The 23,856-nt window shown below is 41.1% G+C and overlaps 1 protein-coding gene across 1 annotated transcript in view; it reads left to right on the top strand.

Moving 5' to 3' along the window:
• The window catches only part of KANK1 (KN motif and ankyrin repeat domains 1), a 115,913-nt gene that overhangs the window by 48,817 nt on the left and 43,240 nt on the right, over positions 1–23,856 (top strand). Inside the window, exon 3 of the mRNA XM_042875176.1 lies at positions 19,066–19,182. Coding sequence (XP_042731110.1) covers positions 19,146–19,182 — 37 coding nt within the window. The 5' untranslated portion in view covers positions 19,066–19,145. The remainder of the gene's footprint in view (positions 1–19,065; positions 19,183–23,856) is intronic.

Genomic DNA, 23,856 nt, shown 5'->3' with positions numbered 1-23,856 from the left:
TGTCTTATTTGAGGGTCAATATGAGATTAAATTGCCTGTGAATGCTGCCAGTTTGTCACTGGAAGGAACTGGAAGAGCAGACCTGAAGTGAGTTTCAGACAGTGGCAAAGTTAAAGGTCTGTTCTTCTGAGCCATTCATGACAAAGCATTTCTATCTTTATGATGGCTGAATTTGCACTTGTAAATTTTCTCCTAAACAAAGTTTTTCTTTGATAGGAACCTATAGTAATGAATGACAAATTCAGTTGCATTTTTATTTCAAGTTAGGGGAGAAAAAAACAAACAAGCTGCTGTCAAATATAAGAAATTGTTTTGAATTATGTTCAAGAGGTTGCTCAGATAGGAAAAAATAATATGCAGGCACCTCAGTGGGAAACTTTCATTTGTCTTAAATATTCAAAAGTGTATTTCACCAGGTGTTCTGTGGTATGTCCTTTACTTCTATACATAATTCAAGTAAGAAATTAAAATCAGTGATTTGAGACTCTATCAGAAAGGTTTAAGGCCAAGTTGATGTCATTGGTAGGAGAATGAATTATGAAATCTTTAATCACAAATAGGCATCAAGTATGCAGTTGCTCTTATGCTGTACTGAAGGAATCCTTCCTGGAAGACTTGTGCAAGCTGCGTGAGATAACAGAGGATAAACCTTGGCTTGCAAACTATCAGATCTATGAAGCAAAAGCTAGGCAATATATATAATATTATGTCTACATATTAAAATCTTTCAAATAAAAATGCAGTTTGTTTTCAACAATACTGAGAAGAAGGCAAGCAGTTTTGGGAAAAAAATAAATAATTGATGTGTTCTTGATCTTGGCAGTATATTTACTGAAAAATGCTTTATGCTGAAAAATGAACAGCTAGTTCAGTAGAAATAGAATGGTCAAAAGGAACTTTATTAAAAAGCTTTGTTTCTGTATTTTCATGATCTGTATTTTCAGAATCTCTTTTAGATGGCTGCTGGTTAACACGATGAATTATTCCTTAATTTGAATGCAACTGAGAGTTTATCCTCAAACTTACACTGTTGGAATGACTAGCTATTTCTCTGTCTCCCATTCCTCTTTGGCAACATCTCTGTTAAGTTTCTTGGCTAATAAGGCAAAAATTGCCATGTGATACAGGCTGGATTAGCAAATAAAAATTGAATTTCTTTTAAACGGGGAAAGCAAGTTGGATTCTGTTCATATACAGTCTGTATGATTGAAAGGGGCGCTGCTGTAAATTGGTCTGGTTTTCTCTATAAAGAGTGAAAATTTATAAATACTGATATGCTACAGCTAGCTCTCAGCAGAGGTTTACAGTATAGCTCTAGGAAGACATGGCTGGCAAATTAGGAGCACAGACTGCAAGGGAACTTCTTGTACAATTGCCCTGTTTTGAGCAGCAAAGTCAGAAAGGGCTGTGTAAAAGAATTGCCACTTGAATGTGAAACTCATTGTCTTGCTACCGCAGGGAATATTTGTGGTTGAAATAGGACCTTTTTCTTGTAAGAAGAAGATAAGTGGAACATAGACAAAGAATACCTTCTTGCTGGAGGAGCACGTCAGTTCTAAACATAACCTGTTCGCTACCTTAACGTTACTGGCAATTCTTGTGGCTGTTGGGTAGAGTTGCTACTGCTCTGTGATACTGGGGGTACCCCCTGATTCCCTGTCCTCCAGATGTGCCTGTCCAATTCACAGTCATTCTAGAGGTTGCAGTCCTGTGTGCTATTAGTAAAATTAGGCTTCCACCCCCGTATAAAACATCTTGTTTTTCTAAAGTGTTAAGTTAATTGGCCTCGTGGTTTAGTCAATTTGCTCAGTGCAATTTGTTCAGCTGTAAGCATTGTAACAGGCTGTGTGTTTTTTGTTTTTTTTTTTTTAATGGCCAGGATTTTGCTTAATAAAGCAAACTGATATACTTACTGTTTTGTTTTGAGATAGATAAGCAGGATGCAGCCACAATAAATGATAAGTTCAGTTTACATTTATGTAAGTATCTTGCTGTCCTTCTCAAATGAATAAATATTGATATGTTTCATAGAAAAAGTTAAGAAAATACAGAATTGTGAGGTTTGGAAGGAACTTCAAGAGTCCAATTCCACTGCTGAAGCAGGTGCTTTACAATAGGTCACACAGGTAGGCATCCAAATGGGTCTTGAATATTCATCTCCATAGAGGGAGACTCCACGGCCTCCCTGGGCAGCCTGTTCCAGTGCTCCGTCACCCTTACCATAAAGAAGTTCTTCTTCCGTATGTTTTTATGGAACTTGCTAGTTTTAGGCCATTCCTCCTTGTCCTATCAGTGTGCACCACTGAGAAGAGTCTGGCCTCATCCATTTGCCTCCCACCTCCCTTTAGACATTTATAAACATTACTCAGATCCCCTCTCAGTTGTCTTTTCCCCAGCTGGACAGACCCAGGTTACTCACTGTTTCCTCATGGGAGATGCTCCACTCCCTGTATCTTTTTTTGTCACTCTGTGCTGGACTCCATCGAGGAGATCCCTGTCTTTTCAGAACTCTTCCACCAGTATACTCTACAGTATTTGTTTCCTTGGGCTGCTTATTAAGAATCATTGCTTTTTATTTCAAACAAACAAAAGCATCCTCCAAATTTAGACCAGCATATGACCTTAGAAAAAACTAACAGTGATGATGAAAAGGTTGTGGTCTACCAAAGATAAATGGAAATACAAGCATACTATAATATAAAAGTTACAGAAAATTGGGTAATAACTGTTTTGCGTTATGCAGTAACCACTGGGCTGCTTTAAGTCACATATTTCTGTGAGTAACAAAGGAAGAATTTTTTTGACAGGAACAGTTGCTAAACTTACATGTTTTAACCAGCAACAAAGGAAAGCTTGAGTTGTACAGCCGTCTCACTGATGAGTGGTTTCTTGTGGTAGTGAAGCCTCTAGAAGGATAACTTCATTTATGCCAGAGAAAACTGCCTGGTGCTTTTAGCACAGATTTTTAGGACATTTTCATTGTTGTTTGAACTAGTTTGAACTGACTGAAGGAGAGCAGAGTGTTTCCTGAAGCACCAGCCACAATGCTGGAAAGTGACATTTCTCGTCATTTCTACCTTTGTGTTAATTATTCACCATTTTACAGGATATGATATTAAAATCAGAGAACGGCTTGGATTGAAATGGACCTCAAAGATGATCTAGTTCTAATTCCCTTGCCATGGGCAGAGTTTCCACCCACCAGTAAGCACCCCCAAGTCCATCTTTCAAAGGCTGCTCTCAATGGGTTCTTCTTCTAGTCTGTACTTCCATGTGGGGTTGCCTCAGTAGAAGTGCAGCACCTTGCACTTGGCCTTATTGAACCTTGTTAGGCTTGCATGGGCCCAGTTTTTCAGTTGCTATCTAGTTACTATCAATTTAATGCTGACTGCTAGTTTTTAAACTGTGTTGAAGAACTCATGTTTTACCAGCTGATCAGGGGAACATAGATTGCTAGCATTATTAAGGTTGGAAAAGACCACTGGGATCATCTAGTCCAACCGTCAGCTCATCCCCACCATGCCCACCAGCCATGTTCCTCAGTGCCACATCTGTATGCTTCTTGAGCACCTCCAGGGATGGTGAATCCACCACCTCCCTGGGCAACCTATGCCAATGGTAAAACATTCTCTTTCTGAGAAGAATTGTTTCCTAATAAACAATTTCATCCTCTCCTTGTGCAACTTAAAACTGTTATCTCTCATCCTATCACTGTTATGCGGGAGAAGAAGCTGATTCCCAACTTTCCACAACCTCCTTTCAGGGAAATATATAGAGAGCAATAAGGTCTTCCCTAAGCCTCGTCTTCTCCAGACTGAGCAATCCCAGCTACTTCAGCCACTCCACGTACAATTTGTGCTCCAGACCCTTCACAGCTTTGCCCTTCTCTGGACATGCTTCAGGCCCTCAGTGTCTTTCTTTTAGGAAAAAGCACAAAACACATTATGAATGTGCATGTCTTATATACATACATATATATTTTCTCTCTCTGCACCCCTCACCTTGTGTTTGGAAGTGTTGGGAACCAAGATGGCTCTGTCTAAGCTGCTGCATCTTGCAAGTACCAGAGACACTGGCAGCTGGCTGAGTTGAGCGCTTCAAATGCTTTGCTAGAAGGACAGACCGAGTGTCAAAAGTGAGGAGCAGTTCTAAAGAAAGCAGCTTTGAGAATTTGTTGTTGCAAGGCAGCACTTTCCAGAGCATAAATATGGCCTGTTTTTCTAAAAAATCTATTAAACTTTTAACTTCTCATGGAAATGCTAGGAAAGTGTTTCTGAAATAATTTCAAGTTAACTTAATCAGTCTTAATATGTTGGAGGTAGGTCTTTTAAAATGGTGCTAAAAAATACACCTCACCCCATTAAAAGCAAGCAGGAAAAAAACTAAGCCCAAGCCAACCTCCCACCCCCTCAGAAAATGGAAAAAAGCCCCACAGACTAACAACCTAACATCTTCCTGTTTGAAAGAGGGAATAAAATGCTCTTCAATTTTTTCCGATATTTTTGGCCTCACGTAAGAGGCGAATCAGTCTGTCAGTTGTTAGGCAATTTAAATACTTTCAGTGCTGTTACTGGTGAAAAACATGCCAACATGGAACAGCCATGCTGCTCCTGGGAGCTGTGGTTGCAGCCCTGAACCTGGGCTCGGCACTACTGTGAATTTCCTGAAGCAGTTCCTTGTCAGTTAGCTGGCATCAGTGCTTGCATGTTTCTATTGCTAATGCATGGGAAAGTTAGGTGTTCTGTATCCTGTACTTGCCTATTGTTAGCATTCTCCATGTCACCCTGTGAAACCGTGGCAACTTGGCATTAGGTTTCAGAGCATGCACTCCCTGACTTAAGCTGAAAGAAACATCTGGGCTGGAGAGCAATAATTGGAAATGGAGCTAGTTGGTAGAGATGAGTTGATGTCCTGTTACCATCTTTTGTAAAACTCTTCACAAAGTCTCAGAGGAGACTTACAGGCTGTTTTCCTGTAGCTGTCCTAGGAAGGACTAAAGCTAGAAAAGCTGCCTTCCTCAGCCTGGGGCTGAGACTTCACCAGCATTGCTGCTGAGCCCTGCTCAGTGCAGCACCTGACAGAGCCAGCAGCTCCAGGTTCTGCCTTCTCAATCAGTCTTACAGCCATTCCTTGCCCATTAGCTTAGTCAGTAAGAAAACACGTATCGTACAGCATAGAGATGAAGGCCTGTCTGGTGAGAGCAGCATTTGTTTGAGACATTCAGTCTTGAGAGATCAAGGTTTGCAAAATCAAGTGATAGGAATTTAGGAAATGCCACAGTTGCATATTTGCTAGTATTAAAAGAGATAAAGCAAATAGAGTCACATATAAATGCCTCTTCAGGGAAAAGTTGACTTATATATGGCTTAACCCCCGAAAGATATGAAAAGCATATCTTATAGATGGCTGGACCAAAACTCAGAGGCTTTTGACAGGAATGTAAAGCTGCAGAATGCGTATCTAGCAGGTTACTAGCCCAACTCTGGTAAGATTACTTTCTGAATAGGGTGCAACAGCTTTAGTGGAGTCATACCTCTTGAAATTCAAATAACATCCTCATCATTCCAGCCCCTCATCAACTGAGGAGTCTCTGTATGTAGGTAGGAAATGTTCCTGCCAAAAATGTCGTGCCTCTTGGTTTGATATTCATCTCCTCATCCAGTTTTACTTGGAATTGTGCTGCTACTGCAGCACCTGTGGTATAGGGGCAGGAACTGTTCATCTAGCCAAGAGCAAAGGTATTTGCCTGATTGTACCTATGTAAAGACTCAGAATTTTTCTAAAGAGAATTTGTTAAAACTAGTGTAAGTCTATAACTTACACTAGTTATAGTGTAAATAACATTCCTTTAATCAGCACATCTGATAAGGTCAAGAATAGACTGATTAGGAAATAAAGACAATAAATTAATAGAATTAATAAATAATCTTGTCTAGAATTAGAGGTTGGTGTGAGAGAGTTGGCAGGAAATAATTGAAATGCACTCACAGGGAGATTTGGATATCTTTTATTACTGTTAATTAATTATTCCTCCTACTTTCAGCCAATGCAAATTTCCACCCATGCCTGCAGTAAGTACGAGCCAGTGCAATATCCCCCAGGGCCAGCTGCATTTTAAGAAGTCTGATGTCTGTTCCACATCAGTCTTTAATAGCTGCTATGCCCACTAAGGGTTTGTAGCAAATTTGGAAACAAACTCTGCAGGTTCCACCTGACAGTGATCAGAAGTCACCTGCCATGACACCAGGAGCTGAGTAACAAAGGTAGTGGGCCCACAAACAGGATTTAAGTGTTGTGGAGAGAGGTTGGCTGCCAGTGGCCCTGTCTGGATTCAGCTGAGATGAGCTCTGCATGGTGCTCAGCTTTGCAGCAGCTCATATCGGTAAGACTTAGCACCTCTCAGCACCGTGCAGGAAAGAGCTCAAGAATGTGTCATCCTCCTAACGATGATGACACAGATGAGCACAGTGGCTTGTGAAACATGTTTTTACAGCATTTTGCTCTATAAGATGAATGGGTGAAACTAACAGTCTTTTTGAAAGAGTGCCCTAATATCTTTATGCTGCTTGTTGTCTCGTTTTGTTTTCTCCTTCCCTTAGAAACAGGCAAACTGATTAACATTTAACTTCTAATTATCTAAAAACTCAGTCTGCAATATATACTTCTACTGCAACTAAGACCTTGAAAGCTGTTCACAGGGAGAAATCAGTCTTTAGATGGTAGTCGTGGTTCTTCACCATCATGCATCAACACTAACTTGGAATATGTATCAACATTTTCCAATGAGATTAAATTTATATTTGCAGATAAAAGCACTACATGCATATTAAATCCTAGAGATTAGGGTTTTTTGTTTTGTTTTGTTTTGTTTTTTTTGTGATTTATCACTATTGCTTTTGGATGGTACTTCACTACTTACTCATATTGCTGCAGTGATGCCACTCAGGTCCTGAGGGTCAGGATGTGTGCTGAGATCCTGAGAGAATGGGAAACAGCCCTGCCATCCTGCATATCAGCTTGGGAGCTATGCGGTGCCTATTAGGGCTGACCCAGCAGCAGCTTAGATTGGTCCTTGCCTACCATCTAGTTTCAAATTGTTTTGGTGGGAGAGGGGACAGGGCGAAGTGGATACGATTTCAGAGGAATTTTGCTATATAAGTGCCATTTATCTCTCTTGAAGATGGCTTTTAAGGAGTGGGCCTTACTTCACAGCTGCTCATGAAAATAGCTCCTGTCCATGTGTCCATGTAGGCTCGTGCACCTGAGCAGTCCTATGATGAATTTTAGCTATACTTAGAAGGGAACTGGTGCTGGCTTTCACTCTTGAAGAACTTTATTTTGATGTGTGACCTAACTCAGCATTTCTCATTCTTCATAATGTCCTGTACTGATATCAGTCAGTGCTCAGTGTGATGGCAGCAGGTAAGAACTGCAGTCTTTGAGTATATTTGGATGTGAACGTCACCTATGCCTTTCTTCTTTTTCATGATTTTTTTCTCATTCTAGATGTGCTGTGAAATAATTATCATACAGCAAAAATTAATGCTTTCATTGTATTCAGTTACATAAGTAAGTTTTACTTATTTTAAGTCTTTGATTAAAGAATTTGCACGCTGTTTTCAACATTGCATTATGTAATGTGTCTGTTTACAAACTTCACCTAAGCACTGCCTGGTAGCTTTTCTCCTTCTCTTTCCATTTTTCTGACTTGCTGAATGAAGCTGTTATCTTTCAGTGTGTTGGAGAAGTTGTCTTACTCACAAGCTGGTATTTTGTACCAGTAATTGTGTACCAGTGGAGGTAAACTGCCACTGGTTTGTACTTTGCACTTTTGTACACATTAAAAATCAGTGTGTTTTTCTGAATTTGTCTCCCAGCAGAAACAGTTGAAGAGGGATTGGTGGGATTGGAGTTGAAGAGGGATTGGCAGCCTTGGTGACAGCCTGCCTCACTGCAAAGGAAATGGCTCTTTTGAGTAGAGAAATAAAGAAAAGTAGTACATATATGTAAGAAACATAACATTGTTTAAAAATAGAGAATGGAAAGCAAAATTTTTACTTGACAAAACTTTTGCCTAGCATACCTTTTCACTGTTTCAGCTCTGTAGTATCACTGCAGGCTCTAACATCAGCATGCCGTTTTGTTTCAGTTTCTTGGCAATACGTTACTACTAGTGTGATGTCAGAAACACTGTCAGAAACAAAGGGCAAAACATGGATTAATAATTAGCAATAAATATTTCAGCAGAAGTTCATCTGTAACTTACGTGCTTTGTTTTGGTCTTGTATTTTGAGGGAAAAGATAAAAGTCATTCCAGTGCGGTGGGGAGGAGCAAAGGGTAGAAGGTAGTATTTCCCAGTATGGAATTTACATGGCTTCAGAAAATTAAGAGATGAAAAGTAGTAGTAGGAAGGGTACTTGGAACACTCTTTAATCTTAATGTATCATGCTGCCTTGCAACATTTTTGGTTATTCTTGGCTTATTATCTTCCCTCTCAGTAAAAGCAAATAGATGTGTATGAACTGATGTTCCCATTACCTGCTTTTTGGCACTGGACTTACTGCTCTGAGGAATATGAGCAGGTAGATACTGGGGTTTGTTATGTGTGTATACGTCCTTGATGACAGAAATGCTGAAAATAAGTAGTTTCTCCAAATGAGTGAGATAGGGGAAGAGATGTTTTGGAACAAATCCTGTGAGAAAATTTCTATGTTAGGACTTTCTTCATCAAAACACTTATCAAGGCTTAAAATCTATGTAGATTATCACTAAAAATACCCTCCTTTGTAGGGAAATTAGACAGGATATATAGCAGGGAGCTTTATATTCCACTTTGATCCAGGAAACTGGAACCAAAATCTTAAAAGCTTTTTCCTTTTTTTTTTTTTCCTGATGGACAGACTTTGTTAAAGTTTAGCTGTTCCATTCTTCATTACACATGTAGGTGAGGACAGAGAGATACTGGATACAAACAAGTTGTGCGTGGGTATATGTGTGCATATATGTATATATCTGTCTGTCCGTACATATACACAATTCTTGCAATTCCTCCAATTAGACGTAGGGATCTGCTTTTAGCTCAGTGTTGCTTTGTTCACTGGGCAGCACAGGGCTGCACCTCAGCTGTTCATAGGAGATCTTCGTGTGTTGGGATTTGGGCGAGGCTTGGATGATAACATGGCTTAGCTTCTTAGGGAAGCAGCATGTGAACAGGAATAATCTCAGCTGAGAAAGAGACCTTCTGGTGGGGCCTTGCTTTATTGTGAGAAGAGGAGGGTGCAGAGGATTATCTTCCTATCCAAACAGTGTGACATAATGTGAAAGTCGTTCTTTTATTACTAAGATCGTCCTGTATGGTTTTGATACAGTCACATAGTTTTCCACTTCGGAGTAGCCTTTTACTACATACACAAATCATGTGGGGGATGCATTGTTTCATGGACTGTCCTACTGTGTTGCTGTTTAGAAGAGTAAGTGTTTATCTTGCATTTTCCCCAGAATTTAATTAATGGTCAAAGAAAATATTCTGTTTATATTCTATTCTAATATGGTGACTTAAAGATTGTAAAGGTAACATACCTATGAACGTACATAGGCAGGAACACTTTTTTTCAGCTTGTGGTGGACTTGTTCTGCTATCTCAGGGTTATAGCAGTGGGACTTCAAGATCCACAAGTCATTTGGGGAATTACAGTTTTTATTGCAGCTCGGCATCTGGCAGAACCATAGAACCACAGAATCATTAAGGTTGGAAAAGACCTCTAACAGCATGTCTAACCATCAGCCACTAACCATGAACCTCAGTGCCCTGAGATACAGATGGGCCCTTGTTTATAAAGTCCCTGCTTGTGTCAGTGCTGAGATGTCACTTTGGCTGGCAAACAATTGGAGTGAAGGCTGAGATAACTGGTTTGAGACTGATGAACAAAAACGAGTCTCAGTGCTGCAGCCCGTGGTCCTGCACTTGGCAGTAAAACTGTGCACATCCAAACATCTGCAGAGCTGCATGTGTGTGAGCAGCGCTCCTTCACAGCTCGCAATGGCAGCATGTGCAAGCATCACACCAGGAGTGGGACTCTGCTAGAGCTTCTAATTGAAAGAAGTAATGAATGAAGTTCTAATATCTGGCTCCCAAAAGTAAAAGGTTCTAGTGTTATTGATGAGTTACTTTCCTCAGTCCTGGCACTTTTCAGAATTTGCCACAGTAGCTGTCTGACAAAGAAGGGGAGCCTGAGCATGAGAAGATGCTCTGAGTAGTTGATATGAGCACTAGCAAACAGAGTATGAGTACTGGAAGCTAAGCTATATTACTCAGGTTAAATGACAGTCCCCAAGCATAGAGAACAAGTTGCTCTAACCTTGGTTTGATGGAGTAGGAATACCCCTCCAAGGGACAGGAACCTTGTTCCATCTTGTGGTCCTCTCCTTTGGTGGGTAGGTGCTCCCCGGGCAGCTTGTTTTTGGCTGCCTTGAACGCAGTGTGACTCTTGCAAAGAAAAAGCTTTTCTCAGTGAGCTGTTGAGCAGGAAGCTTTTGAGAATACCCAGCCAGCCTGCCTCTGGTGTGCTCTGTGGCAGCTGCTTCCAGGCAGCCTCCAGTTAGCACATTCCAACTCCAGGCCAAAGTGTTAGTTAGCTCTATGGCTCACTGCATGCTCAGTAATAAGAGGCAATTGTGGATGCAGTGGGATGGCTTACAGGTTCTTGTTGCTGTGAAATTCCATCTTCTTGACACAGAAGTGTGCAGGCTCAGTGCGGTGCGGAGATGGCTTTGGAAGAGGAATGTGAGCAACCTGCATGCCCCTGGGGTGAATGCAGACTGTAAGATGAGCATCTGCACTGGTTTGCTGCCAACTGCTGCTTTGAAGGAGAAGGAAAAAGCCTCAGAGAGATGGTCTTGGCCAGGGGAGGAGACAAGAAGAAGCATGTACACACTGGCTGTTCCCAGGGGATGCTGCATTGGAGCAGCTGGGGAGAACAGCCTGCAGAGTGTCTTGGATGTGTTCCCTGGTCAAGAGGAAGCTGTGTGTTCGTGGCCCCAGTGCACAGGAAGAGTTGTGGGGAGGTAGATATGCTGGATGTAAGTCAACAACTGTCCTGACACATCATGGTTGCAATTTGTCATCGCAGATTTATTGTTGCTCTACGTATAGCATCTCAGACATAAAATCAGACAAAGAGACAGACTGAGATTTGGCTGTCTGTTTCTAAAGTGTGTTTCATGTTTGTGCTGATCATAAAATGTAAGCGAAAATTAAATATTTGGGCACTTTATACAAGAGTTAAAACTGTCTGTTTAGCAGAGTTTGTGCATTCAAATATTTGCAGCTTGTCTTAAATGCATTTCATGTTTATAAACATCCATGATGAGTGCGTTCACCTCAACCTTTATCTACCCTTTAAGTAACAAAAACATTTGAAAGTATTGGGATGTACACATGTGTTTTATTCCAGTTTTTACTACTTAAGCCAAGATTGTGGAAAGATTACTGTTATGTACTTCCCCACTGAGTGAACAAATGTGACTGGTAGATCATGTACAGTTGGAGAACAGAAAGTGGAGCTGCTTGTTGTGCCAGGCACAGCACTTCAGGGTTGTCAGCACCAGGGAGGTCAAAAGTGTACTGCATCTGATGTGTGCATGGCCCCCAGTATGCATTCATTCCTATCACAGATTAACACTGATTTTGGAAACCATTTTCCTTTGTTATTGGTGCCGTATTTAGGCCTTTTTCATGGTGGAAGAAAACACTGATAAACCTGTGTTTTGTTTCCCTCTGGAAAGATGATCAAACTGAACTCCCTCAAACACTGAAAGTCTTATCTCTCCCACTTCAACACACACACACACACACACACAGGACAGCAGAGTTGACTTCCTTGGCTCCCTGTCACAGCAAGCATTACAAGGTATACAATTTTGTACTGGACAGAATTTATGTATTTTAATGTGACTCATTATTCATGTGCATGAACTAAAGGGAGTGTCTTCTGCATCATGCATTAGGAATTTCAGGTACAAAAAAAGTTGTTTTTTTGACCCTGGATTATGTTTCTTTTTCTAGTTGAGATGGTTTTTTTTTGTTGTTCTAATATAAACAGAAAATGGTTATTGAGTTACAACAGTATACAGACTCTAGAAAGGCTTTTTGCTCATGTAATGCGATGACTATAATGTTGTTGGGAGTGACTTCTAGAGCAAAGGGTGTCTTGACAGTACTGTGTGATGGGTATCATCCGAACATACTTGCCTGTGCTCAGGCTTGCAGCAGCTGAGGCGAGATCATACTCTTGCATGTTGATTGTAGGCCACCAAGTCAACAGACTGGGAAAAGCAAGAAGATTTTAGCCCAATTCTATCTACACTGGGTGTTTGTCAGAAGTGACAAAAGCATGCATAATATACACAATAGAAATACTAATGGATATTGCCCCTCACAGTGAGAACTGCTGCTTCTGGGTAGCACTGGGTTTGGTGGACCTTGGAGAACAAGCATGCTTACTTTAAAGTCCATTAAATAGGCTTCCCTCTTGTGTGCTTAAGGGGCTGTGTCTGCTCTCTGGCTGAGGTAAAGATGCTTTTGTTGCAGATGGATTCTGTTGTAACTCTTTTCTTCCTTCTCAAAAATCACTAAAAGTGAGATTTTCATTCCCATGTATTACTGGGTCCTGTAGCCAAGCTTGGTTATGCTAAGAAAAGTATCATATGTACTTCGTCCCATTTATGAAACTATTCTTGCAGACTGCTTTTTAGTAATGTGCTGTTCGTGATCTTCCACATGATTAGCATGTGTGTAAAGGTACAAATAGGACAAGTTAAATGATCAGAGGATGGAGTTTCCATGTGAGCTGTGAAAAAAAAATTGAGAATACTGAAGTAACTGAGACGTTGGATAAGATGTAATCTGAGGTGATTTTCACAGAGTCCTCTAATGCAAGAATTTGGTGGTACTCAATAAAGTTTGTAGGACACCAGTTTAAAACAGATAAGAAAGTACTTCTTTATACAGAGCTTCCTGCCCCGTGAGACAGTGAGTTTCATGTATTAACAGCACCAGAATAATATTGGACAAATTCTGAAATGAGGTATGGGAATACCTTCTGAAACTCCCAATCTATCAATTTTAGGTGCTAGGAGAGCACAAGAAGCATGGACATCTTCAGGCATGAGTATTGCCTTTAAATAGTGTCTGCTGTTGGAAATAATTCTGGCTACGCCATTTGTCTGTCCTCATGAGATGCTGCTTATATTTGTGTCTGCTGGATACTATTTTGAAATTGTTCCCCTGTTGCTTGGTTTATGTAGAACAGCTGATTTCTTCTCTAGATCCCTCAGACGCATGTGGGATAACTCCATAAGACGGGAAGAAAAAAGCTAACAGTTGGTATTAAAGAGCACTGCTGTTAATGAAGGTGACAGAGCAATACTGTGGGAGATTCAGAAAACCACTGGGTTGTTCAGGGTAGTTAGATGCCTTTAAAAGATTCCCATATATGCCCATTTGCCAAGGCATCTTCTGTACTGAAAGCAGTCCAATAACGCCCTACTTCTTTGCAGTAGATAGTTCGGAAGAGTGAAGCAGAAGCTCTGGAGAAGTAGGCAAAAGAAAACCATGTCAGACTCTGATGATAGTGAAGGCTGTGAATTTATTCACTGCTTGTGGAAATAACATGGCAGGCAGATCACTTAACACAAGTCTGCTTGAGTGAGGGGAAGACAGTTCAGGACATCCCGATGGAAGTGACCAATGGTTGACTCGAGTGTAATTTCAGAATTAGAGCTTGGCATTGCATTGACTGGGAATTTGCTGTTCAAAAGCAACAAAGCTTAGAACTGGATCTGATTTTTGTGACAGAAGAGAAGCATGTGCCCTCTGAAGGAGTTCTTTGGCTATTGTCTCCTTCAGCTTGCTGACTCAGATCTCAGAGTTTGAGCCATCGCTCTTCTTAACAGAGCTCTGCCTTTGCCTGAAGCCCTGCTGTACACAGACCTTTTAAGGCCAATGCTGTAAGTGGAGGGAGCGAGGAAGGCAGGCAGGTAAATTCATTATGACTGTAGCTGTATCTTATTAATTAATGAGCCTCCTGAAAGGATTATAGGGCTTCTTTTACTCCCTGTTTCTGCAGATCATGGAGGGAAAAAAATGGATATTGTAAGAGTTGGGTCTTTTTTGATTACCTGCTCAATTATGGTCCAAAATTAATTGCTTATCCTATCACGCTTTGTAAGATTAATCTCTGTTGTTGGAGGAGGCTGAATCACAACAGATTGTTGCCTAAGAGAATCCATGGGAAACACAGATCTCAGGGAATTGTACCTTTGCATTTTAGGGTGGCCTAGGCAAAACAGTCCACGTAAGTGATTTATTTTCTTAAGCTAGTGAAATTTAAGTAGGATCTGAAGCTGCATGGTTTTGCTTGTGATGTGGATAATAACATTAAAAAGACATTATCTGTGGAAAGAATGTGAACACTGGTTAATTGCTACATAAAAGTGAAACTTAAAATTTTTCCTAATCTACACTTACCTGCTCTAAATCTGACCTGAAAAAAAATTATCATGTAACTGCATTCTTACCTCATTTTTGTCTAATTATAACGAATAGCAACAACAAAAGTGATTTCTTCCTTACAAGCCTAGCCTCTCTACTTTTTTTGCCACCTGTATTGATTAAAAAAACTCAAACACAGGAGGGGTAGGATTGAGAAGAGAACATCAGTGATCTATGGAGTCATTCTCCCAGGGCAGATACGAACCGCAACTCCCCACATTCCTTCTCTTGCTGCTGCTGGCTTAAGTGCTTGCTTCATTTAAACTGCACCTGGCATATTGGGTTGAGAATGTGAATTAGGCTGCAGATGTTCCTATTTCCTGTAGAGCTGCACAGCTTTGGAAAGTACTTGCCCCTCCGGCTGAGCAGGAAGAGGGTTTTCCAGTGCCAATTCCTCTTGCAGTTAGAAAAATTACCATCCATGTGTTTAGATGGATCTTGCGTCTTGTGTCTTGGTTCTTTTTTTGCAAATGTCATCTGTCTTGCAGAATGAAACTGGACAAGCCAAGATTCCCCACGTGACAGAAAAGTGTCAGGAAGAAGTTTGGTACTAATCCACAGCAAAAATAAAGCAGTACTGGTTCTTAAAGTATTCTATCTCATGGATGAATTGCTCTGTTAAATCCTTTCCCTGCTGAATCACTACTTTGTGCTTGCTAAATAGATTGTTTTTTCTCCTGAGCCCACCCTCTGGAGTCCGAGTGAGTCCACCTGAGCAACTGGAAGCCAGTACCTTTGGATCCTGCTCCACTGTGTCCCACTGCTCTCCCACTCCGGGTCCAAATCTGAAGTAACAGCATCTTAATGTCCCAGCTGTACTCACTCATAGCGGTTCAGATTATTGATCAGCTTCTATTCAGTGACTGATTTGTCCATTTAATTTTAGTAGTCCATGCCTTCCATGAGAAGAAAGGAAAGCTATATGTGTACCTACTTAGACTAAGGCTCTGCTTCCTGGAAAGCCAAGGTCTGGCTTGCTGAATCCCACTAACAAGTGCTTGTGCATCACCATTTTCCATATGCGACTGTGGGCCCTGGTCAGAAAGAAATTCTGGTTTTCTTTTTGCTTTTCTTGGTTAGGAGAAGAGTTATAGAGTTCTCTTCTAATAAGCGTTGCCACCATGCCATACTACAGCTGTTCTTAGATCTAACCAAAATGATTTTTTTTTAAAAGCATCTCATGTTAGCATCAGTGGGAGCCTGTCCTTTCTACATGGTCTGTGCCTCTGTGTCAACAGCTCTGCTGGCAGATGCCAGGACTGGTGTATGCTCAGGTATTTCAGGCTCAGAAATACTAGCATGGGCGTAGGTGTCCTGATGAGATGCAATACAAAGGGGCACTGTGGTACCTGTCCCTTGTGATTAGGACATAGACTTTGTTTTGCCTAAGGAATCACCCTTCTGGAAAAACCTGTAGATGCTGGGGTGTCGTGATAGTGTGTGGAAACAGAACTGTGTGTGTGTAAGGCTGCTGCTATTGAACCTCGGGGAAGAAGAGAGTCTGAATATCTAATTCAAAACACTTGAAATAACCATGGCACTGAGCAGAACTCCTCATATAGCTAGTCTCTGCTTGTTTTACATTTGCCCTTGGGCCAACAAATCATAGAATTCACAGGCAGCCATGGAGTGAGCATGTGAAAACACATGGGCAGAGAGTTGAAGAGATGGGAAGGGAATATACAAGCACTTCTAATTTTCTTGCGTAAGATGACTCTACTGCAGAACATGCTGTGGTAGAGCAGGCTAAGTTTTTCTCTTCTGTGTATTTTAAGTGACCTTCAGTGTTGTCCTGTGCCTCGCTGACACAAGAGGCTTCTGCCAAAGTGAAGCTTTTCTGGTGTGAGTTTCTTTCTAAAAATGGTGTTATACTTGCAAGAAATTCAGTTCTCTATGTTGTTACAAAAACAGCACGAATTCCTTTCCTCTTTGAGCCTGCTGAGCTTGGCTGGATTTTTTTTCCATATCTTGACAGCTGTTTAATACACAGATTTATCAACACAAACAACAAAACACACACACAAGCAATTTTTCCAGTTACTTCACGTAGTAAATGATTAGATCCTATATGCATATAATGTTTTGGTTTTTTTTTTTTTTCTTCATTTTTCTGTATTTGTTGGGCTGAGATTACTTTCTAAATTATTTTCTTTATCCTTGTTTAAGCTCAGAAGCAGCATTGTCTTAACTAAACACAAGTTTGTCACTTATCAGAGGCACTTAAATCTGCACAATCTCTGAAACCAACAGAAGAGAACTTGTACTAGGTCAGTTATGTCTCTAAGCCACAATTGTAGACCTGAGACCCTGTTTTGGCAGTGTCTTATTAATTTTGATATCTCTGACCTCAAGTGCATTTGCCTCTTACTGTCAGAAAATTCTTGTGCACATCTGTGCTGTTTTTGAAGCAGGTCGTCAGCTCTGAAATATGCTGTCTCCCTAAAAAACAGTGAGGAGAGCAAGGCAACCTGACTAAACCATGGTCACATGCAGCTACCCCGAAGAATACTGGAGGTGGGACCCTGTAGGGCTCTGGCCAGGTGGATGCAAGCCTTGCTTCAGGCTTCCTTGCAATCACCCTTGAGCATTCCCTGCTTCCAGTTTCATAGGAAATGGTGGATCGGCATGACATAAGCTGCCTGATAAAGCTGGTTTCCTTTGCAGTGCTGCAGGCCTCATTCTGCACAGTAGAAGCATATAGTAGGGAGGCTTGTTACTGTGCTGGTGAGTAGCACATAGAAGCAGAATAAATCCAGTGTGCGTAGATCAGTTCAGCCCCATCTACCCTTCATTGTGTTGCTGGCAGTGTCTGGTGTCTACATGCAGCCTGTCCTGAGATAGGGAAAGGAAAAAATCATAGTTTTTCAGTAGATGTTTATTGTGCCTCACTAAAAGGTGACTTTTGAACTTACAGCATCACTTTATCGCCTTGTTGCATAGCAGAGACGGGAATAATGCTTTAGAATTTCGCTCCTTGGAAAGAAGTAGTTAATATTCTGCTAAAAGCTCACAGATTTCAAACTTTGATCCCAGCTGCAAGCACAGCCAGCTAGATACTTTACTGTATTATGTCTGCAACCTTGTGATGGGCCATTTTGCGTCATAGGCTATGCTGGAGGCCTTCTTTTGTTTTTATTTTATACCGTTCTAAGCCTTTTGTTGGTATGGTCTTTCTGACAGATTTGTGTCCCTGCCATTTTTTCAACAAGAGATCATTAATTTTGGAATATATAGCAGAGTTTGGGGAGGAGGACTTGCAATGGAGGTCCTTCTGCATTCTTGGAAAATTAATGTCAAGACTGTACTAAAAATGAAGTGATTTGTGCCTGTGTTCCCAGAAGGGGAAAGCTAAGCTATATTAGGTTTTCTGATGGAGTGTTATCACCTGTAAGAGGCAACTAATTTCTGTCTGCCGGTGTATCTTTGACTCAAAATACTCATTGTTTCTACTAATTCTTTCCTGGATTTTTTTTTTTCCTGGGCTAATCTTCTTAGCTTTTAAATACTTCCATGCATGTACTGTCAGAGCCAAATCAAATGTAATTGGAAAAATGTGACTGGAGCTGTCAGCGTGAGACAGACTGGGGTTGTAGAAGCATGGTGTTTTTCATACACCTAAGCTCCACCTTTCTGAGTCAACAAAACGCAATGCTGTTTGGATTGTTGAAAGCTTGAAGAGAAGCCAAGGAGGAGGCTTCTCAGCAGTAGGGGCTGAGTTAAATTCTGTTGCTCTGAGGATGAGGGCAGTAAGCAAGCTACCTTTGCAGTGGACAGAAGAAAATCCTTTTGTTTGGTTTCTGTTCTGCAGCCACCTGCCAAGGCCACAGTTATCCACTTCTACAGCCTGAGCTTCAGATGGGTTCCACTTCTTAAAGCAGCCTGTGGCCAGAGCTTATGTGCCCCTGTGGGTCTGCTGTATAGGGGCTGGAAACAAAGCATCCAAATTCCAACAGCAGTGGTATCTCAGAGCTGGTCTTGCTGTGCACTTCCCTGGCCAGGAGTCCATGCCAGCTCCCTGTGTCAGTGTTTCATGGGGCAGCTCTTGGCCAAGTGGTTGATCAGGTCACAGCTGTGCCTTTGGAGCGGATCTTCTGTCCTTACCTCTCTTGGAAGACATATAAGTTCAGAAAGGGCCATCAGTCCAACAATCATCCAGCTGTGTTGGAATGGATGCGGAAGCAGAGCAGGGGGAGGCACTCTTCATCTAGCACCCTCTAACCTCATAAACCATAGGGCAGTCTAGAACTTACTGGGTGCGAGCAAATGGGAGTGACCTTTTGTGTGGAAACAAACAGCAAAAAAAGCTGGAGGTAGACCCCCCCAAAAAAGTTATTTCAGCTGGTCTTCCTTGGGTGCTGTCAGCATGTGATAGCCGGGACTAATTAAGTGAGTGACTGCTATGCTGAAGCTTGCACTGAAGATAAGACTTTAAGCACTCAAGAATGCCTACTGCTTAATGTACTTAACTTCTAAAACTGTTTGTTTTTAACTGCCCTTTTCTCATTTGTTTCAGGTTGCATGTCTGGTTGGACTTGATGCATGACATTTGCATGACAGCTAACAACCTAGCTCTGGATGTGTCACTGAGCAAACATGGCCTACCCAGCAAATACTAACGGCAGTGCTGCAGGTAACTCATCAGATGTTTTTCTCATTTTGTATCATTATGTTTTCTGGCTTGCCTTTTTTCTTACATTGTGAAAGCAGCAGAAAGGGGAAGTGGCTGGAGTCAAAACTAAACACTGAAAACTATTTTCCAGGTCGATCAGAATCTGGCTGCCCCATCCTTTGTCCCCATCCTCTCAGTAATCTTTTGAATAGCAAGAGTGAAAGCTGTATGTGAAATGGTACGAGCTGGTAACTTGGTCTACTGGTTCGCAGCACAGTTCACTTCCACAGACTTACACAGCCTTACACCACCCTGAGAGGGCTGGGGCTTTGCTACAGGAAATCGTGCGGTTGTTATCCTGTGCCTGTAATTGCTTTGAGAGATTAACCAGCATGGAATATCCAGCCTTTCCTGATTGCCCATGTGGGTTTGGCTAATTTAAATTTACTTTATTGATTCTAAGCAAGCAACATCAAGAGGAGGTCTTCAGGTTTTTTTTTGTTATTTCAGGAGGCTGCTGAGATGTCTGCTTTGGTTGTGTGATATTCTGGAATAGATGGTTGGCATGTACAAAGGTTGCTGGGAAGGCCTGGTAGGTCAGGAAAGGGCAGAGATTGCAGAATGACTGATAAAAACACAGCAGCCGTGTTCCTCTTGCAGTTGTGTCAATATTTTCCTGCTCTCCTGATTGCTGCACAAACATAGCTTTATCCCACTAAAGCTCAAGCTTCCACAGAGGGATTATATGGAAAATTTCAAGTGCATGGCAGGAGCTTTTGGGTGTTCTTCTGAGACCTCTTGATACAGGTATGGTGGGAAACAGATTTACCAAGACAGGCTTGGGTGGCTGGAGACCTGGAGAAGAACCTTAAACACCTCTATTACTATGTGCATCTATACAAAGTTCAGCTTTTTTATTGGTGAGGCTCATGTGCTCACATTCTAATGATACTCAGTGGATCATGACATGCAGGTACTGAGAATTGGCTTATCTGGTGGTTTTTAGCATCAATCTCATTAACAGGTATGCTCTGTTACGGAGACAAATCCTAAGTTGCTGGGTATGCTCACTCTAGAATTTTTTAATTAGTGGAAGGGATTAAAGTGTCCCTGAAGTAGAAAATGTGAAATATGGAGTGTCATTATCTGCGATTTATGCAAAACAGAATCCTTTTTTAAAGGCTAGTGGAAGTTAAGTGAAAATGTTGAAGTTGTCTATCTGCAGATTATTTAAAGCTAATTCTAGCAGTACTACTAAATCTTGAAAAAGTATATTTTCTCCCTCCTCCCCCTCTTCCATATTTCTATACAAGTAGAAGTGTATTTTCTAAGAAAGAAACTGTCTTTTGCTACTTTTTGTAATGCTTTTAGAGAAAGCAGACTTTGAATCCTCTGCTGTGTGACTTAACTGTAGCTGTTTACTGCCTAAACCCTCCTATAATTTGCTTTTTTTTTTTTTTTTCAGTAGTGTGCTTTTAACTTAAGTCATGCAGAACAATTCCCTCTGCTTAAATGGAATGAAGAATTGTGCACGGACTGTTACTGATTGGTTTGCTATTACTCCATTTGCATTCCCCCTCAATAGAATGGTCTATCAGAAAAGTTTAGTGAGCAGGTATTTAAGAATAAAAAAGCCGAGTGCTTGTTTGGGGATGTGTTAATGCAAGATTAAGTTTTAGTTTCTGAACTGTTATGCAAACAGTGCTTCATGCAGGATACTAGCTGTTTGTTCCATTAATCGCAGAAAGACGCTATAATGAATTGCAAGTTTTTAATTGAGAACTAAATAGGAGAACGTTTTGCAGAGACTGTCAGGACTTGTTGGCTTTGCAAACCCTTGAGGCCAGCGTTCTAACATGCAGCTACATATGCCTGTGTCTCCAAATCCTTAGATTTCATAATGGACAGAGTGTTGGGCTACAGGTACGTGCGATTCGTTACCCTGCTGAGTGCCTGGGAGAGAATGCCTTTGGATGAGAAGGAACTGATATGGGCGTTGCAGGTATTGAAGCAAACTCCTTAATTGCACAGAACTCTAAGAGTGCAAAAGAGAAACTGCTGGTGTGGTGTCTTCTGCACCCACGGAATCAATCAGCAACAAGAAAAGAATGAGAAATACTTGTTATGGACTGCTAACCTGCACGTTACTCGAATTTCTGGGGCAAGTTTGACCACATGTTCAGCTGCAATTCAAGTATGAAGTGACTAAGGAGCAGTGGTTTGCTTTGGTTAACTCGAGAATGTGAGTACTTTCACTGTTAGTGGTTATGCCTACATGACATTTTGGCAATTTTTTTTAAATTATACAAGTCTAAATGGACTACTGCTGTTTCAGATAAAATCTGTAAAGGAATGCTTGAATTTGGAACTCATTTTCAGGAAAGGATTAAGCTATTTTGCATTTGTATAGAGGACTTTTTAAAGGATGTTTCTTAGAAGTACTTTTACTGTAAATATTTTCAGTTGAGTATGTACGTGAGATAAGGTACAAAACAGATTATGGCTTTCATGAAAGAATCAAACATAAATTTGACTGCCTCTTGCATATTTCAGTAAAGACATGGACTTTAAATATGGCTAGCAAATAACAGAGGCTGTGATATAGATTTCAGCGCTGTTTGTCAACAGTTTTGTTTACTGCTGAATTACTAACTTAAAGTTTAATCACTCTTTTTCTGGTTTCACTACACGAATGTGGGCTGTATTTCTGTGGGCTGCAAGCATACAATCTCTGCATTTTGGAAACTGATTTAGAACTTAGTTCTGGAAACTTAGTTCTGATGTTTGAAGTAAGCTCTATCAGTGTTCTGCTGTATGCTTGGAAAATTGCTTAGATCCCTCTAACGCTGTTGGCAGGTGAGTTGGCGTTTGCAGAAAAAGCTTTATTTTAACAGTTAAGTGCTGAGTAGTCACAAGTGTTTTCTGCTATCTTTCTGCCTCAGTGGCATGTGAGCTGACTGCTCAGTGCAGGGCTAAGCAACGCAGTAAGTCCAGAATCTGTCACGCTCTTGTCTAGGGAGCTACAGCAAGTTCTGAGATACACTCTGTGTCTGTGCAGGGCTACTGGGGGATATACTTTTTTTTTTTTTTTTTTTTTTTAAAGGGTTTGTTTTCTAAAATAGCATTAATGTCTTTGTTAATTGCTAGTTGAAACTTCCAGTAATTGTTAGCTTTTGTGCTTGCTAGGACTGATGCTTAAATCATCTTATCTAATGAGATTTTGCAAACGTTTGTGTAAATTATATCTCTAGAAGGGTTCTCAGGTCAGCTCTGAAAAGCACAGTATGTACCTGTCTGAAGTTTAAAATCCAGCCTGAACTATTTCTAGTTACTTTCACTAATATCTGATTTGCTGAAACTTTGTTTTCAGAACATTTTCTGAAAGGCACAGAACGGTGTGAAACTCCACTGCAATTCCATTTGTTCTGCTGTAGAAAACAAGGAAGTGGCAAAAGAAACATAGGAAACTGATTTACAAAGATAAAAGTTTAAAAACCATATTTGTTTCTAACCGTAATAAAAACAACTGTTTTATTTGACTTCCCTAAGCCCCTCATGCTCTGTCTCGAGAGCTTGCAGAGTTGTTAGTCACCTCTTTAACGATGACACAGAAAAGCTTTTTGGCAGAAGAAAAGCTTTTTTAGCGTTCCTCAGCAGGATGGGCTGCAGGGGTCACTATAACAAGGCTGTTGCACGAACATTCTTACTTTGCTGTAAAGTAGATGCATATCGCTTTCTGGACATCTGGTGCCTGAGATTTTCCTAATCTTTTCTCCCTTTTCTCTCAGCTTTCCTCCTCACCTTTTTTAAAGATTTGTTTTCACGCCTTCCCATCTCACTTTCAGCAAGAGAATGCTTCTTGCACAGATTCACTTGGACTGTATTTTTAACTTACATGCTTTACCTCCTTCAGACTCCTACACAGTTCCCTAAGCCAGCGGCATCACAGCAGTTCACCATCGCTGTCACTGTTCCCTTTGCACTGGTAGAGCAAGCTATTCCCTTTTTCCTTCTCTGCAGCAGCCAGCATTCAGGCGTTGGGTGCCTGTGGATGGGAGCTGCAGGGTGGTAGCCCAGGCTGCCGGGACCTGTCACCTCCACCAGATCTGGACTGTGGATCTTTGAGGCATTTAGTGGTGTATATATAAAGTGGAAGCATTGGTCGCTGTGTTGCAGCCTGGTGTCCTTCTGATTTTTTTTTAATACGTGGATGGTTACTCTGCAGAGCACACATCTGCTTAGAGTGAATATTTTTATCATTCTCTGCACTGATTTGTAAGAATTCATAACATTTGTAGACACCCTTTCAGTTACGGGCTTATTTGAGTTTCTCTTTCATGATTTGATTTTCCTAATGCAAATAATTTTTGGCAATGTGTATGGAGTTTTGCATGGTTCCCAGCCTAATGATCTGAGGTGCAGCTGAAGAAGAAAGAGCTGTGCCCTGGAACATTGCCACCACTACCAATTTTAGCTGAATATCCACTATTTTTCATTGACCCTCAGTCAATTAAAAAATTAATGGGAACACATACATGCTGAAGGTGTGCTTCTGCAGCTGGTAAGATACTTGTCAGTAAGGGACCATTAAACTGCCACATAGCCTAGTACTTTCTGGATGGGCAGATGAAAAGCAGCGCTGTCAGTGATGTCCTGTTCCTGCCTCGCCCAGGAGTGATTTGGTGAGTCACTCTG

This window comes from Lagopus leucura, unplaced genomic scaffold, assembly GCF_019238085.1.
Source record: "Lagopus leucura isolate 7727_CA_CO unplaced genomic scaffold, USGS_WTPT01 Super-Scaffold_100014, whole genome shotgun sequence".
In the NCBI taxonomy this organism is placed as follows: domain Eukaryota; kingdom Metazoa; phylum Chordata; class Aves; order Galliformes; family Phasianidae; genus Lagopus; species Lagopus leucura.
This window is presented reverse-complemented; position numbering and strand designations above follow the sequence as displayed.